The 16562-nt window shown below is 54.1% G+C and overlaps 7 protein-coding genes across 7 annotated transcripts; 3 read left to right on the forward strand and 4 right to left on the reverse strand.

Annotated features, from left to right (window-relative positions):
- Window positions 1–382: 382 nt before the first annotated feature.
- Window positions 383–1495, forward strand: LAESUDRAFT_721806 (60S ribosomal protein L18A). Its single transcript, XM_040908077.1, has 5 exons — window positions 383–466; window positions 603–736; window positions 808–859; window positions 936–1112; window positions 1188–1495. Exons 2-5 carry the CDS (start codon window positions 603–605, stop codon window positions 1335–1337), a joined length of 513 nt encoding a protein of 170 aa, XP_040768187.1. The 5' UTR covers window positions 383–466; the 3' UTR covers window positions 1338–1495.
- Window positions 1263–4125, reverse strand: LAESUDRAFT_721807 (uncharacterized protein). Its single transcript, XM_040908078.1, has 5 exons — window positions 3572–4125; window positions 3464–3523; window positions 3321–3395; window positions 1735–3271; window positions 1263–1676 (listed from the first exon to the last, which is right to left on the reverse strand). Exons 1-5 carry the CDS (start codon window positions 3940–3942, stop codon window positions 1620–1622), a joined length of 2100 nt encoding a protein of 699 aa, XP_040768188.1. The 5' UTR covers window positions 3943–4125; the 3' UTR covers window positions 1263–1619.
- A 534-nt stretch (window positions 4126–4659) lies between these two features.
- On the reverse strand, window positions 4660–6576 carry LAESUDRAFT_721808 (uncharacterized protein). Its single transcript, XM_040908079.1, has 4 exons — window positions 6146–6576; window positions 5965–6090; window positions 5137–5909; window positions 4660–5085 (listed from the first exon to the last, which is right to left on the reverse strand). Exons 1-4 carry the CDS (start codon window positions 6493–6495, stop codon window positions 4946–4948), a joined length of 1389 nt encoding a protein of 462 aa, XP_040768189.1. The 5' UTR covers window positions 6496–6576; the 3' UTR covers window positions 4660–4945.
- A 1116-nt stretch (window positions 6577–7692) lies between these two features.
- On the reverse strand, window positions 7693–8613 carry LAESUDRAFT_425921 (uncharacterized protein). The gene is made up of 6 exons (XM_040902410.1): window positions 8363–8613; window positions 8246–8303; window positions 8110–8162; window positions 7940–8007; window positions 7808–7872; window positions 7693–7749 (listed from the first exon to the last, which is right to left on the reverse strand). Exons 1-6 carry the CDS (start codon window positions 8425–8427, stop codon window positions 7741–7743), a joined length of 318 nt encoding a protein of 105 aa, XP_040768190.1. The 5' UTR covers window positions 8428–8613; the 3' UTR covers window positions 7693–7740.
- Window positions 8614–8670: 57 nt separating this feature from the next.
- Window positions 8671–9721, forward strand: LAESUDRAFT_721809 (uncharacterized protein). The gene is made up of 4 exons (XM_040908080.1): window positions 8671–8821; window positions 8899–8965; window positions 9032–9194; window positions 9272–9721. The coding sequence occupies exons 1-4, from the start codon at window positions 8725–8727 to the stop codon at window positions 9527–9529; spliced, it is 585 nt and encodes a 194-aa protein (XP_040768191.1). The 5' UTR covers window positions 8671–8724; the 3' UTR covers window positions 9530–9721.
- Window positions 9722–10603: 882 nt separating this feature from the next.
- Window positions 10604–11370, forward strand: LAESUDRAFT_426068 (uncharacterized protein). The gene is made up of 2 exons (XM_040902411.1): window positions 10604–11057; window positions 11119–11370. The coding sequence occupies exons 1-2, from the start codon at window positions 10766–10768 to the stop codon at window positions 11223–11225; spliced, it is 399 nt and encodes a 132-aa protein (XP_040768192.1). The 5' UTR covers window positions 10604–10765; the 3' UTR covers window positions 11226–11370.
- Window positions 11371–12682: 1312 nt separating this feature from the next.
- LAESUDRAFT_644984 (subtilisin-like protein) lies at window positions 12683–15084 on the reverse strand (the record flags this gene model as incomplete). Its single annotated transcript, XM_040903890.1, has 9 exons — window positions 12683–12847; window positions 12916–13063; window positions 13135–13325; window positions 13380–13562; window positions 13625–13740; window positions 13790–14032; window positions 14084–14191; window positions 14242–14347; window positions 14437–15084. 9 exons carry the CDS (start codon window positions 15082–15084, stop codon window positions 12683–12685), a joined length of 1908 nt encoding a protein of 635 aa, XP_040768193.1.
- Window positions 15085–16562: the final 1478 nt, after the last annotated feature.

Genomic DNA, 16562 nt, shown 5'->3' on the forward strand with positions numbered 1-16562 from the left:
CAGTGGGGGCACTGCGCTCGGCGTGGTCAAACACGACTTGAGATTGGCAATAATACTCGAATGCTGGCGTGGTTCGAAGAAATTGTCAGCACAGCTCGCAAGACACTCTGTTTCTCCAACTAAGCCTCATTGCAGTCTCTGGTCATCATTCATTGGGCCCTTCCTGAGCACTGAGCACTGAGTACTGACGTGGGTCGCCAGCGGTAAAGCGACTGGGGAAGAGGGCATGGCGTTAAGCTGAGGCGGAGGTCATGTTCAAGAATTCGAGCTTTCATGTTGATACTAACCATTATAGACAAGAACATTAACGTGAGCCGCGCGCGGTGGCCTAAACATTTTCCTTTTATAGTCAAAAGCAAGTTCAAGCCCCGCCAGATCCGACGAACTCTATTTCCTCCGCGCCACTTCCATCGCAGCGCACCGACGTTGACAACGTCGACATACACGGGTAGGAAACCTTTCAACGGTGAGTATCCGCATCCACCAATGTGTTACGATCATTGTGCAAGTTGTTGGGGAGATATCTCGAATGCGCGGGATGGATGCGAATGGTCGCGAACGGATGTCAACCGGAACGCCTGGCTCACGCCTCGTATCCTCAGATGCCTCTCCAAGAATACCAAGTCGTCGGGCGCCATCTGCCCACCGAGAACGATCCCAACCCGAAGATCTACCGTATGCGCATCTTTGCGCCCAACGAGGTCGTCGCGAAATCCCGCTTCTGGTACTTCCTGAGGTGCGTCTGTTAGGCTTCTGCTGCGCTAACGCTCGCATGCTCTTCTGGGTCAGTAACTGACGTGAGCGCAGGCAATTGAAGAAGGTCAAGAAAGCAAGCGGCGAGATTATTGGCGTCAACGTAGTGTGTATCATCATCCCTTGCAGCCATTCAAGTGGCAGGCGGAGTAGGGACTAACCGGCGTTGCCCACGACGTTAGATTCATGAAAAGAAGCCTCTGAAGGTCAAGAACTTCGGTATCTGGCTGCGCTATGACTCTCGCTCTGGAACCCACAACATGTACAAGGAGTTCCGTGAGCTTAGCCGTGCGGATGCGGTCAAGTCGCTTTACCAGGACATGGCTGCCAGGCATCGTGCCCGTTTCCGGTCTATCCATGTAAGTGCTTGCAGATCAAGCATCATGTCATAACCGGTTAGCCGAATGGCATCGGTAACTAATTTTTCATACCAGATCCTCCGCGTGGTGGAAATAGAGAAGAATGAGGACGTTCGCCGTCCTTACATCAAGCAATTCCTCACGCCGGGACTCAAGTTCCCTCTTCCTCACCGTGTGTCGAAGGTTCGCTCGACATTTGTCGCCCACAGACCCTCGACTTTCTAAGTGGTACCCTGGGAGTGTTCTGGGCGAGTTGCTGCTGGAGGTTGTGAAAAACTGCTGTCGGCATTACTCGCTGCTTGTTCAGCAGTTGTCACCTTTGTAATCCCGCGTTGGGACTACCTGTTTTATGATGACATCATTTGAGATGCGCATGCTGTCGCACCGTATACTGTGGCATTGAGAAGTGACAGAACGGTGATCGATTGATCGTTAGGTACACTGTATTTTCCCGGCATATCATTCTGGTACACATAATCATCATCGCACTCTTCATTGCCCCGTTCCTCACAGACGATTCCTTCGACAGCGATTGCAAGCAAGCATGGCACATCCGTTGCATTGCTAGTCACAGTAAGTCATAAGTCAGTGAATCGTGCAGGCAGTGGCCAATTTAACTCACGAAGAGATAGAACGGGAGATCGTGATGGCATGATTCACATCGCCCTCCTCCGCGACGGTATTTCCAGCCCTCATGATGACAATCGTGGTCGACGCGTAGGCGGTCCATCCACACTCTGACGAGGGTCTCCCTTCTTGTGGCATCGGTTTTCTTCATAGTGGACAACGTTGCTAATTGAGTAGGAGGCTGCTTACGTAGTTTGGTAGATTCACGGTCAGCAATACCGGAGGTCGGCCTGTTTGTTGCTTTGGCAGCGGTCGAGGAAGTCGACGCAATTGGCACGGTGCGTTCAACTTGAGGGCTCGGTATGGATTGTCTTCGAGTCAGTACAGATCGCGGCGTGAGTGCGCTGTACACGACAGCAGCTCTGCTTGCCGTGCTACTGGCAACGTTTGTAGTGAGGTGTGCTTCGGTAGAAACTGTGCTGCTTGTGCCGGATATCTGAGTTGCAGTCCGCCGGACGGGACGAGCTGTTCTCAGTGCACTGAGCCAATCTACGACAGCAAGGTTATGCTCTTGCACACGTTGCGCACGATGTCCTGTTTCCTCGACGATGGGGTTGGCGATGACGGCTGGCTGTGCGCGAGGGACCGCATGAGCTGTTGCTCGGACGTTTGTAGCGCGAGGTGTGGCAGTCACTGTATTCGCAAGAGGAACCGGAGCAGGACGAACAACGGGAACGGGCACAGGAGGTGCAGCAGGTGCATGGCCAGCCGGGACGAAGCGAGCAGCAAATGCACGGCGAGCTTGTTCGGGATCAGGGCGAGCGGGTCGGGCGGGTGGAGGGACTGGAGGGGGAGCAGCTGCGCGACGAGGTGGGACTGGAAGGGGAGCAGCTGCACGAGCGGCGTGCGGTCGCGGAGGGGCAGGACGAGGTGGGACTGCAGCAATGCCGAGTTCAGCGTCCGCGCGAGCTTCAGCTGCAGCCAACAGCCGTCGTTCATCCCACTGGGGGCATCCGCAGGTCTTCCACTTTGCTCTGCAGACGTAGCAGAACTCGGTCTTGCACCTGCATGTCATGTGGAAGCAGCCGTGGTTGAGCTCGATCAGCTGCTCGCAGCCTGGACAGCGTGCCCAGCCTTCCGTCCTTCCGAGATCCAGGACTTCGCGATCTTTCTCGTCGTTATTGCAGGAGTGCATCCGTGTGAACTTTGCCTTGCAGCGGGTGCAGGTCTGAGTGCCGCATCCGGACTCAGGACATTTGTACGTCGGCGTGAAGAAATACCAGAAGGAACTCTCGATCTGTTCTCCGAGGAAGCGGCTGCAGGAGGGGTTTGCACAATACACGCGCTTGAGGGTACTGAACTCCTTCATCTTCTCGTTGAACCGCCTCAGCAGGTCGGAAGTCATGTATGGCGACACGTCTGCAAGCATTATCTCCTGTCTGCAGCAGCGCGGCGGGAACAGGGACTCGTCTTTGGTCGCGGCTTCGAACAGCTCCAGCATACAGGCCTTGTCATAATAATCTCCACAATGGGCACGGATCTCTATGCCGTAGATCGGATCTGTGCATATCACACAGTTGTGGCCAGTAGGGCTATGTGGAGTCAGTTAGTTGATGATATCTGATCTCGAGATACGCTCACCGGGCGCGCGCTACAGGTGGCACGGATTCTCTCTGCGCTATACTAGATGAGTTTGGCGCGGTGGCATTTGGGGATCTACCATCAACCACGCAGCGAGTTACATTTCCGTAAACTGTTCGAACGCGGTATGGAATCGAACTCACCTTGGGGTACGAATGTAGTCAAGCGAATGGGCACCAGAGGCCCGAGTTCGGACGTTCGGCCTGTGCGCAGTCTGAGACGGTTATTTGTACCATAGAATCTGCTCTCACCCAGCTCGATTTTGATCAACTGCTACGTCTTGGGTTGCGAGCAGTGCAGCGACATCGAAATCATCATCCTCGACATCGTCATCCTCGATATCGATAGTACTTAGCCTGACGGCTAGAGCACGATCCTTCTGAGTCGTTGCGAAACTCAACGCTTCCTCTGCAGCGAGCTTGAATGCCAACTCTCGGTCTGATAGAGGCCTGTCGTCGTCCGGGTCTCCCCACCATCTACCGCGCAGTGCATTGATCTCATCGATGTTGGCTCGTGCAATAGTATTGTCGTATTCGGCACTGCGCCTGAACTCCTGACCTCGTACGACAGCCTCGAATGGATTCGGAGCGGTCGGACGAGATGGGCCTGTGACAGAGGACATGGCAGGCAGGACTGGCCATATCACCGACGCAAAGCATGGTATATATGTACGGTGCTACATCGATAAGGTGAGAATATTCAGAGATATCAGGAGAGAAGTCTGATTGAGTTTGAACGTTGCTCGAGACACTTGAAAGTCTGGAACCCAAGGATGGCCTGGATCGTTGTTTGGACAGCGCACTGCAGGAAACAGCGTGCTGAACACTGTGCGCTTCATCCTAAATAATCATGTGCATGCTGTATGGTTGGTCAATCATACACGATCGCAGATATCATGCGGTCAAGCGGCATAGTACCAGAGACGACAAGCCTGCAGCATGCGTATTGAAAGACTTCGGAATTATTAGAACGGACGGCTTCTCCCCAGCATCTTTGAGTCGCTCTTTGAGCGATCAAAGTCGGTTGACATACGGAGGCATCATCAGACAGCTAGCAATTACATAGCGGAGCAATGAGTTATTGTGTTGAGAGCTGCAGGTCAGACCGAACGCGCTGCGCATCATCCCAATTCAATGAGGAATAAAAACGGACACAGCCCGCTGATTGACGAATCACGAGTGCTGGCTGACCATCGTACCTTTCTAATTCTCCTGAATAGACAATTGGTGTGCTTATGAGACCATACAAACGCTTATACACGCTGAGCTGATCTTGTCAGGAGCTCAGCAAAACCCCTCTGCTATGTTGACGGCCACTGAGAAAATTGGAAGGCCAATTTCTAGAATACAGTAGGATGCTTCCATTTCCACTCGCAATCGTACATGTCGGTCAATCCTACTCCCCCTAGAGCTCCATGAGGCAACACTCGTGCATACATCAGGCTTCTGACGAAAGGACCCATCCTGAGGGAATGATATGGGTTGAGAAAGGAGAAGTGCAGGATCCTTATCAGACATGCTTGCTCACATGCATCCACACAGATGTAGATGGCGTTTACGTCCTCCCTCGCAGACCAGCAGATAGACTTAGAACAAGGCGCCTGGTTTACAATGTTTCGATATTGTTTACATTGATCGGGTCTTTCGGTGGCCTTGTGCGACGAGACCACGAAGTAAGAGGGAATGCAGATCCTTGCTCCGCGGTAACATATCATGCCACTGGTCCAAAAGCAACAGCGTCTCCGGTGGACAGATGCCTGAAACGTCTGTCTCATCTACATCAGCAAGAGCTTCTGGAGACCAATGACCATACTCACCAATCACATCCACTCGTGATGATCGCTCGGATGGCGATGGCGACAAGGGAGATGATGCCCGCAGGCTCGGACGTGGAGACCCTACCTGCCGACGAAGACTGGACTGTGAGCGCCGTAGGACCAACGGCGACAGCGGGCGGATCTGCGGGATGTCGAGCGCACCGACTTGTCTGAGCTGCACCTGCTCCCAGCGTGGACACGCGCACGTCTTCCACGGCGCCTTGCACGCATAGCAGAACCTCGTGCCGCACACGCACTTCATCTCATAGCACCCGCTGTGCAGCTCGATCATGTGGTCACACGCCGGGCAGCGCGCCCAGCCCTTCTGACTTGCGAGCGCGAACACCTGCCGCTGGCCCGAGTCCTGCCGGCAGATGTGCAGCTTGCGCGGGGCGACGCGCGCGCGGCAGCCGTTGCAGGTCAAGGTGGCGCACGTGGAACAGGCGTACGTCCGTGCGCCGAGCTCGGGCATGCAGGGCCCGAGGAACCGGCTGCAGGATGGGTTCGCGCAATATACCCGCCGCACCGTCTCGAACTCGATGGCGCGCTCTTCGAATGCGTGCGCGAGCTCCGCGGACATGTAGCGCGCGAAGGACTGCTCGCGGATGCGCTGCTGGCAGCAACGCGGAGGGAAGAGCGACTCGTCGCGGATCGATGCTTCGATAAGGTCCAACAGACACGCGACGTCATAGTAGTGCCCGCAGGCCACGCGCACATGCGGACCGTGGGTCGCCGACTGGCAGACCACGCAATCGTGCTGCTTCTTCTTCCTGCTATCGGCATGGCGTCAGTTGTCCCGATCAATATTGCGAGAGAATCTGCACGCACAACGTCCGGAGGGTTGGAGTATGATGCGAGAGCTTGCGGAGGGCCCGACGAGGGCGGACTCGGGATACTGTTCTGCGCAGCACAGCAAAACCCTTGCATATTGGTCTCCTGGAAGCAGTTGCCAATCTGCGTGGGTGCTTCAACACAAGATAGGAGAGATGTCATGAGCGCGTGCGCTCACCCCCTTGGCAACAGACGTCGCTTGAAATCGCGAACTCTGCTGTGCAGTGACATCCGCGCTGCGTTCATGATGACTGAACTCGGAGTAGACGAACGCTGCGTCTTGACCCTCGGCACACGCATGCAGGACAGCGCCGTCCCGTGATCGTGACTGGCCTCGGTATGCTTAAGTGTTTGATTCTTGGTCCGCGAGTCAGGGCGTTCATGAACCTTTGTATGGGATTTTCTCGACGATTCCTTGTGATTAGCACGCGCGTGCTCATCAGGAGCACGGCCATCCTCGCCAGAGTCGGTTGGAGTCGGCGGGAGGTCGCGGAAGAGGTAGTGCCGGGGATAGGTCGTCGCTGTCATGAAGGTTCGTATAATGAGTGCGCAGCGACGGATCGCGTCTTATCAAGGGTTCGGACACGTGTGCGGCTGAAGACCCGCTCCGAGAAATGCTTTGATCTCAGCGGAGAGCACGTTGTAACCGACTGATGGAAGTGCCCGCGATGGGACACCGGGAACGTTAATGAATGGTTCACGCGCGCGAAACAGTCTCCAGCAGCGGGTACGATGGCATGTTTGCGAGCGACCTCAACGAAGACATAGCGGATGACGACCGCAAGCCTATGAGAAAATATCGAGCACAAGTGCCACGAGGCATTCATAAACAGCTCGGTCCCTGTGCCTCGGCGCAGTGGCAATCGTTTTCAATGAATATTGTCCAGGCGTTTCACTGTGCAATGTAGTTGAAGTGATGAAATGGTCGTTTCGTGCAAGGGACGTCAAATTCGCTGGAGCCCAACATACCTCGTGAGGTGTCAGGCAGCCTATTCACAGTGAAGTTACCTACATGAGGCGCGGTTTCGTAGACTTCCAACCAGTGAAATGCCCACACAACTTCGGCTTCTGATGACGACGTTCGAATACGGGGCCTTAGAGGACACAGCAGGTTGTAGCAATAGGCAGGAAAGAGCGTATGATACCTCGAGGCAATTCCCTACCAGTCATCGGAGTTTGCCGCAAACACGAACACGTGCACTCCTACACGAAGCTAAGCTCGCGTCGCGAGGCCTTCGTGAAAAGCTGGGTGAACCTCGCCCAGCAAGTGGCGCGTCAGTCAGTTAAAAAAAACATTTTTCTAAAACCTCTGAACAGGTACACCCAGTGATTGCGCCGTATACAACGCGTGTAAAAACCCTTGTCTGCAATACTCGACGTGTCTCCGTTCACCTTCACGAGCTATGAACATCCAGCCGCTCACATACTTTACGGTTGTCCACGATAGTTTTGTGACATACTGAGGCGATGACGTGGTAATTTGAGCCGAGTCCCTGCCTTCCTAGCCGAGGCAAGGAGCCTGTCATTGGAGTCAAATTAAATATTCGCGTTTCAGGGCCACTTACTTGCACCAGGCTGCTGCATGGTAGCACCGCCACGGTCATAATGTGCTCTGACCACTTCAGCGTTCCCGGGCTCCGGCGCGCCCCGCACGAACGCCGCGAGTTCGTTCGTTATAACTAGTTGTACGACATGTGTTTATGCGTGCATGCAGAGAGTGGACACCTTTCCGCATTTCCTGCCCATGACACGTCTGCGAGACATCGGACCTGATCAGGTATCCTGAAAGAGATGCGGCGCTAATCAATCACAAAGGCCAGTAGATCACCAAGGCACTCACAGTCATGCTCATGGAAGCACAGACATGAGGCTGTACAGTGATAGGAGGTGGAGGGACGCTACAAACTGAAGCTCATTGGTCTCGCTGCAACGAGCGTTGGCTGTGGCATGCATTCCTCGTCAGGACACGTACTGCCATTGAAAACTCGCCTCGCCTCGGGGGGGGGGGGCAGACATGTCAGTCGTTGGGCTTGTCTGCACCTGCCAACCCTCAGCCATGACGCACGGATTCAAATCGCAACAGACCGCATGGAGGCGTTATATCAGCTCTGAGACAAGAATAGAGCTGTTGCAAGCGCGCACAGTTCGCGCTGCTCCCGAGCGAGAGCCTCACTCGAGACTATATATATTTTCAACTTCATTTTACGAGAAGCGGCGTTAACGAACGGAAAGGCCATACTCAGCGGCTATGAATATCGAGGTCGAAAAAGGAGCGCACGAATGCTTTCGTACTGCGGTTCCGCAGCGACTCATGGACGTCATGGCTGCGGAGGCATCTGCAAAAAACGAAATCAGATTTCGCGCGTTTGTCGGAGATCTCTGGGCCACAACGTACTCTAAACAACGAAGAACAAGCTGTGCATACTTGACCAACCGTTTGCAAAGGCGGAAACGGCACATGGTGGCAGGCGTCACTTGTGGCACCACGGGCTATCCGCATGCTGTTCTTACGTCCGGTGATCTTCAGCTGCTCCGCAAGCTTCACTTAGCAGGTATCTAGGAAGAATCCTTGTTTAAAACTTGCTAGATCTCGGCGAGAGCACCCAGCTGCTTGTGCAGTCTTGCAATACACATGCTGAGAAGTGTCAGCCACATGGGAGTTGTGACTCCGCTTTTGGCTCCCGGTCTCGACTCTTCGCCGCTTGTCGTCCTCTTTGCTGTCAACGCCGACCTCACTGCGCCTCGTCAACACTCAGAATGAAGTTTACCAGTGCTGCACTCGCTCTCGCGGCATTCATCAGCAGCTCTGCTGCCCAGCTGACCATTCTGAGCCCCGGAAGCAGTGTGTGGTGGGGTGAGTTGCTATCGCCTTGACTCCCGGTTTTTTCCAGCTGACCGGGGGGCCCAATTCGTGTCGCCTTTCAACCACAGTTGACGACTCCCAAAACGACATCACTTGGACATGCGATACCTCTCCTTACGAGAATTTTACCGTCCTGTGAGCGCCATGTCCTCTGCCTTTCCAAAATTAAACGTCCTAACGCGACGTCTCACGCTTTCTCAGTCTTGACAGCACGAATTCGAGCATCCTGGTCTCGCCTTATGCATTCGTCGCTAACCAGCCGAACTATGACTGCTCCGTGGTGATCTCGCCATACCAGATGGCCACTTTCCCTGCTGCTTCCGGCTACACCATCATCCTCGCTAACACCCTCAACAGTTCAGACGTGAGTCCTAATCCTAATGCCCTCTAATCGGTTCCGCCACCGGGGATGCAGATACTGATGCTCGTGAATCCTTGTAGATCTATGCTAAGAGCGAGGAGTTCGCGATCAAGCCAGAAGGTTCGGCCTATCCTGCTACATCCGCTACGCCCACAGGAACAAACACGGCTACCAGCAGCGCAAGCGGCAGTGTGAGTGGCAGTGCAACCACAACTGGCGCGGCTGCTGCCTCCTCCACCTCCGCTTCCTCCAAGTCGAGCGGCGCGAACAAGCTCGCCGCCTCTATGATGGGTGGTCTTGCTGGGGTCGGTGCCTTGTTTGGATTGTTGATGGCTTGATCACCGCGTACGAGTGCTGCAGCAAGAATTGTGGACTTTACATTCTTCTGGCTTGTGTCAGCCCCACACACGTACTTTCTTGCACTTGTCCTTGTCTTTGTTTGTGGACGCTGAAGGTTTGGGGTGTGTTGTACCGTCTTTTTGACTGTACTGTCTTTACTAGTTTACATGAGTGTAATGCGGACAGTGCCTGTTTGACAATTCGCAATGTCATGCAGGATCCATGCCGTGCCCGGCGCTTGCTGCGAGTGGATGACGGAGACTTCTCAGTCGACTTGCTCAGGCACTCTGATGAATGTGCAATCGGATGCATTCGGCGACGATCCTTTGGCTTTCCCAAAGGCCAATGAACCCTCAAGGTCTCATGCGTCACGACTAGTAAGGCTCGCGAAAGCGGCCATCCCCTGGTTCATCCACATCGATTAATCCATTGTCGGCATCCGTGATTGAAGAGTATAGCAGCATCGTGCGTGTGCGGCAATGCTGACTGTGACACTCGAAAGAGCTGATCGCTTTTACTCGTGGCTGACATGCTCCTGCAAGTCCGAATCGTGCTATCATTGCCACCATCGGCTATATATGTAGTATGCTATAACGCATTACATAGCGAATAATGAATTTAGCATGATCCAGATTGCAGATGCGAGAGCAGTCCTAACCGTTGAGATTTGTCAAGGTCAAGGCGAGCCTCTTCTTACTTACCTGTGCGAATACACGGCTAGCAATAGTACTTATGTGCTGCATGAGGCGTACCAGGCAACTCTGCCATTGCAGCATATCCACATTCAGCGCGATAAGTTGAGGCAACATATCCGTCAGATATTTTATTTCTGCGGGATGATTGCTTCGGTGACGACATGAACACCAAAATTGCTGGAACTTGGTTATTTAATGTACTTTATCCAAAATTAAACCGTGATGCGGCGAGAGCACTGCGGGAAAGTAGAGACAGCGGTTCGGAAGGGATAGTCCGAAGTAAGCGCCCAACTGTGGCGAGCCTCGTGCGGCGTTGAATGCCGGATTTGGTATGGAGTCGAAGACTGTTCCAACTCTATTCTCAGTAGACCATCAAGAGTCCGTGTCTGTCCGTGTTGTCCCTTGTCGCGCACGCTTGAACGTTCCTCGCCAAACTCCAGAACAGCTGCTCTATTTCCTCAGTCTCTACTCTGGCTAAGACCCGGCAACATATCAAACCTCCAGTTCCGCGCATTTCCGGAGTTGTCCAACTGTACGGCGATGGTGCCCAACGCGAGCGACAAATTGCAGATGCCATCCGTTGCCGCTATAGCAACCTGGGATGAGAACGAATTTGTAACGGATGCCACTTGGACTGCAAGTGGTTGCAGGATCGAAATACGCGCCGCACAGAATGGCACGGTCGACCTCAGCGACGCTGATCATCTCAAGATAATTTGTGCAAGTTTGCGGGCGATCCAGTCAGTACGAACGTCAACTCTGACTGGCTCGTCAGATGCTCGGGCAATTTCTCCTCTAATGCGTTGGATGAAGGCCTTATTGCATTATGGAGGTAGCTGTTAAATTTATATCTACGTCGCCCCTTCTTCAAGCTGAAATATCGCACGAGCAAGTGCAACAGGAGATACAAGATTACATTGCTGTAATGAATGACTCGATAGAACCGGACCGACGATTACGTGGCAGAGGCATGCTGCACAACTCGCTGCGCTGTGCATAGCGCATTCTGCACGTCATCCAAGCAGATGCGTCCAAGGCTGGCCCTATCGCAGTTGATGCTCTCACAAAGGCAAATGAGGGCCGAAAGCGAGCTATGGCAGTGCATGAACATCTTCAAGCGGACTGGCAAGATGTCTACGAAAGTCAGCGAAAACCACATTGCCCAACAATTGCCAACTTATCCGCGGCTGGGCTCTGATTGTAGTTGTTACAGAGAGACATCAATGAATTGCTGGTAACTGGCAATTCCCTCGATTTTAGTCGCTTCATGGAGAAATTTTCCCCCTGTCCATGCCACAGGTTTTGCCGGGTCGCAATGTCTCCTTGCAGAAGGTGAGCTCCAGATAGTATCGTCGCAATCACGCGGTGCACTTTCTCGTCGTTCTCATCTAATCTACGGAGGAAGACACCACCCTCGTCGTTCAAACTATACGTGCATACGAACAGCCGAATAACAAAAAGTGGACATTGGACGCCAAGGAAGAGGAAATTCGATATCCGTCCGTTTCTCTCTCGAGGGCAGCAATTTGCAAGACATCCCAACTAAAGGACTTCTCCAATACGACCCCTCGCTGTGAATGCACCTCGTCGTGCATTACACAACGTCCGCCGGACTGTCGCGACTACACCGATGTCTCTAATGCTGACCTGTTATCCATGCCATCTATTCTTCGAAGCGTATCATCAAGCGGTACTTGACGAAGTGCAATTCCAGCCAACAGCAACGCGCGAGATGCTCTGTCCGGGATGGGCAAGGCCATTTAAAGGGCCTCGGAGGCTTGAAGAAACGAATGAGAGAATTAGGCAGACCATACGGGGGGAGGCTCCACATCACTCTCGCTGAAGCAAACAAGGCCCGGTTCACATCCCGACAACACGAACGACACCGAGGCCTTGTACCCCAGACGATGAGCATACAGGTCCAACGAAGCAGACGCTTGTCATTATCGCGCTGACGCGACTGTACAAACCTTGTCGTTGGACGATTCGTCACGGGCCCTTCGACGGCTCGCTAGCGAAGAGGAGCCTACGAATGATAAATGTATAAATGGTCTAGATATCATCCATTAGAACACCCACGTTCGGCAGCCGTTAGGAAACGCTGAGTCGCAGTGGCGGTGGTTGTTGCTGAGGGCATCCTATATATCATCTGGTCCCTGTGCATGATTCGCATCGGACGTTACGATATATAGACAAAAATTGGTATTTACTATTAGCGTCAGAGGGTATATACACCTTGTAACAAAGTCCTGCAATAATCTACACCATGTAAACAGACAACGAGAGAATGCCACCATAATGACACGTACGTACTGGCACACCAGTCCAGACGAAACACATTGTCAGCAGTGGGAACGAACGACTAGCAGCATCGGCAAAGCATAACGAGCGCACAATCGGACAATCCAGCAGCTTCACGACGCTGCCTTCAAAGCATGTTCATATCAGGAAGGAGAATCACGGCAGCGCCAGCCACAAAGCAAGCAGCTCCGGGAAATTGGGCGTCCCCAGACCAGTGACGGGGTCCCACCCCGGCTCCGACGAGAACCCATCCGTCCCGCACCCAGGGTTATTCCCCGACGTGACATCGTTGAAGGCCTGTTGGAACACGGGCGTGTAGATCTACGAATCGCGATACCAGTGGACATGATTTTCAGAGGAAAGGCGATGATGCAAAGAGGTGGACGTACGGTTGGGTTGATGAACCCGATGGCGCTCTTCCCGAGCGCGATACGCGCGTCGTTGATGGCTGAGAGGATAGAAGCAGCGACGGGCGACGCGCAAGATGTCCCAGATACAAGCGTGGCCTCTCCATCAACCATTACCGTATAGTTCAACCTGATCGCGCGACGCCCATCCCCCCGTCAATAACACATGAGCGCACGTACGCAGCCGATCGAGGGACGCACCCATTCGCAGCGATGTCCGGATACCCTCTCGAGTTCCCCGACGAGTTGTATATGTCCGCAGCGTACGGCGGTGGATAGTTCGTCAAATACCCTTCCACCGCGTCGCGCTGCCAGCTAGGCAGCGCGAACACGTTCGAGAAGCCGCCGCCCGAGTAGATATTCGTGTCGCATGCGACTTCTGGCTCCCAGACCTAGATGGGCAACGTGTCAGCTATGCGAGCATGAGCGCGAGCGAAGCGGCGTACTGAATTTCCCGGAACGATCTGCGTCGCACCGACGGCCGTGACGTAGGGACATGTTCCAGGGAAACCAGGGTCGAACCGCGTACCGTCGTAGCTCTCGTTTCCGTCCGCGTCGAGGCACTGGCCGTTCCCTGCGACGCCGTCGTCGCCCGAAGAGTACAGGAACGTCACGCCCATGAGACCGAGCTGGGAGTTTACGCCACAAAGACGTCAGGGTAAAGACCACGAGGTGGGAGTAGGCAACGCACCTTGGCGTACTCGTAGCATTGCCGTTGGATGTACGCCGCGCCAAGGTAGGCTTCCGTGTATCCGTACGACGTCGAGATGATATTCGACAGCGGAGCCGTGCCGCAATTCTCCGAGCCTATACCAAACTCAGGGACCCGACGGCCAGAAAAAACCCATAGACGCACCCTGATACCCGCCGTATGGATCCGGGTACGTCCCGTCAAGCTCGGGGTCATCGCCACCTTCGTAAGTGCAATACGACGCATCGAGCGCATCCAGGAAGTTGTTGAAGGATCCGCCCTCGACGAGGTCGCCGACCTGGTAGAGCGTCACGTTCTGGTTCGCGCCGACGAGCGCCATCGCGTATTGGAGGTCGAGTTCCGCCTCGCCGTTGATGCTGAAGCCTTCATAAAGCGTTTGTTCGTAGCCTGTGGGAGGGGTTAGCACTCCGTGGCACTTCGGGGTGGGCAGATGCTTACCGCCATCGATGGATATGACTGCAGGGCGCTGTCCTACTTGCGAGGGTGAGAAGTTGGCAAAGAAAGCATCCATGTCGGCGTCCAGAAATGCCTCGGGCGAGTATTCGACTGTAATATTGGGTCAACGACCAAGATGAGAACCAAATGCAGAAACGCACCGATCCCAATGGTGTTCTTGTCCGTTGCGACGGGGTAGTATGCAAAGTCGTATAACGCGCGGAGACAGTCCGGCGTGATCTGCGCGTCGCAGCTCGCCAACGGAGACTCCGCATCGGCATTAATGGCGTCGAGATCAACAGTCTAGGATGCAAGTTTAGCCCATGTCGAAGCAGCAGGATCGATTCGGCACTCACCTGAGGAATCGCACGGAACTTGGGGTGCACGATACTGTTCCCTGGTGCACCGATGTTCTTGGAGCGCGCGTCCAATTCGCGCCTGACCGTCCGCGGCATCTTCACGTCAAAATGCAGGGTCGGCAGGACGAGATCGACGTGGTGCGACACGTGCTCTGGGAGGTGGTACCGCCCCTCGCACGCGAGATGCTCCCGTCCGTTCTCCCCGTACTGCCACACAAAGTACTCCGTCCCGAGCAGCCTCTCTGCCTCGGCGATGCTCACGTCTACCGTGAGCCATCCTCCCGGGCGCGCCTTCACGCTGCCCTCGCCGAGCTCCTCCTCCAGCCAGTCGCGCACCGCCTCTTCAGCCTCTGCGTCTGGAGCGAACGTCTCGCGCAGGCGCTCGGCACTCCAGTGGCGCCCGTAGTTGGGCGAGTCAGGGTGCGACACGTCGAGCAGGAATTGGTCTATGTTTTCGAGATTGCGCTGGGCGAGGCCGATGCGGAGCGGAAGGCGCGTGCTGGGGTCGGCGCGGCGAACGGGTGTCCATCCGGGAGGCGGCGCGCGAGATTCGTGTAGGACGAGCGGGGAAAGCTGTGCAGGCTCGAGCGCACGCGTTGCCGAGGCGATGACGAGGAGAACAAGCGAGTGGACGATGCTGAGCATCATGTGGGGGACGGTCGTCGATGCCTGTACCGATGGATGGGGCGGACAAGGACCTGAAGAAGAGCCATCTTTTATGTGCCCTCGTATCGAGCGATCAGAAGACGAGTGTACGCGAGGCGACTGCCGAATCGGGTCAACGCCGGACGCCGGAGCCAAGCCGTATAATTGAGGTTACCATCTGTCCAACGCGCTGCAAACGATCGCATTTGCATGCTGCCACATCACCGATGTAAAGAGTAAACTGCGGGAGCTTGAGCTCTGGGCTGTGAACTGAGAAGAGTCGCCAGAGGATTGAATATTGAGTATTGAGTTGGGCAGTCCCCAAACACATAGTCGCAGGGTCGAGAGACAGCAGTTCAAGGGGGGGAGTTGCTCCATTACCAGGCAGGAGGGTGCCCTTATATACATGCTGGTGACAGGATATTGCGTAGCAGCGAAGTCTGTGCCAGATGGGGATGCTATCGCGTGAGAACGTGCTCAATATGGTAACTGTCCGGACATATAAGGAAAAAGAAGCATCAGAAAAAGTGGGGCCGCATCCGAGAAGACGTCGATGCCGGTTACTGTCTGTCCAACGCCGTGAAGATGCCGCAAATAAACGATCCAAGTTCGTCCTCCTGCTCTTGGCAACATTGTGAAGAAAGCGGGCGATGCTTCGAAGCTTCCGATCTAATTATTTTCTTTGGAGTAATTTGCACGCTGGCGCATCATCGACTTCTCATGGCCGCCCTCGAGGCTCGATGTCATCGTGAATCGCTTGCAAAGGACCGCTGTACCAGTCGCAGTCTCTCAGCTTTCATTTTGCTAAATCAATTACTCCCGGCGCAAACCTCGTATGGACAACTTCGTAGAACCATCAGTACCTCCGTGAGTCTGAGGAATGCGTGATTACTGGACATCTCATGCCGTTCCGTCCTTGTGCATGGTTATTAACTGTAACTGGCCTAGAACGTAGTTGACGCGGATATATATAAACCGAGAAACGCAGTAAGACGTCTTCGCCCGGCCTAAGCTTGACATCTTTATCTGTGAGGCTGAGAAATGTATGATAATCAAACACCCTACGTCGCTCCATCCCTGGGCATGATTCTCAGCTATGCCTAGCCCAGCACTCAGTTGATATGGTGACTCACCCCTCGGAGCAACGGAGTGAACACGGCAAGACGTCTTCGTCAGGCCTAACTTTGACATCTTCAACTACCACACCATTTGAACTTTGCCTGAGTTCCTCAGTGGTCTGTTACTGTTCGAACCTACGAAATTTCAGCTCGAGTTGACAGCATTGAAAAGGTAACTTACTATCATTCATTCAGGCACACAAACGTTGCAATAGTGGCCATGACAACAAATGAGCTGAAAATGAAGAGTTGCTGCAAAGAGGTCAATATTCGCGTTGACGAACCGATTGAAGCTTCTTCAATAGCTGTCATTGAGGCTGCAATGCAGTATCACTTCACTCACCAGATATCAATAGACCA

This window comes from Laetiporus sulphureus (genome assembly GCF_001632365.1).
Source record: "Laetiporus sulphureus 93-53 unplaced genomic scaffold LAESUscaffold_5, whole genome shotgun sequence".
In the NCBI taxonomy this organism is placed as follows: domain Eukaryota; kingdom Fungi; phylum Basidiomycota; class Agaricomycetes; order Polyporales; family Laetiporaceae; genus Laetiporus; species Laetiporus sulphureus.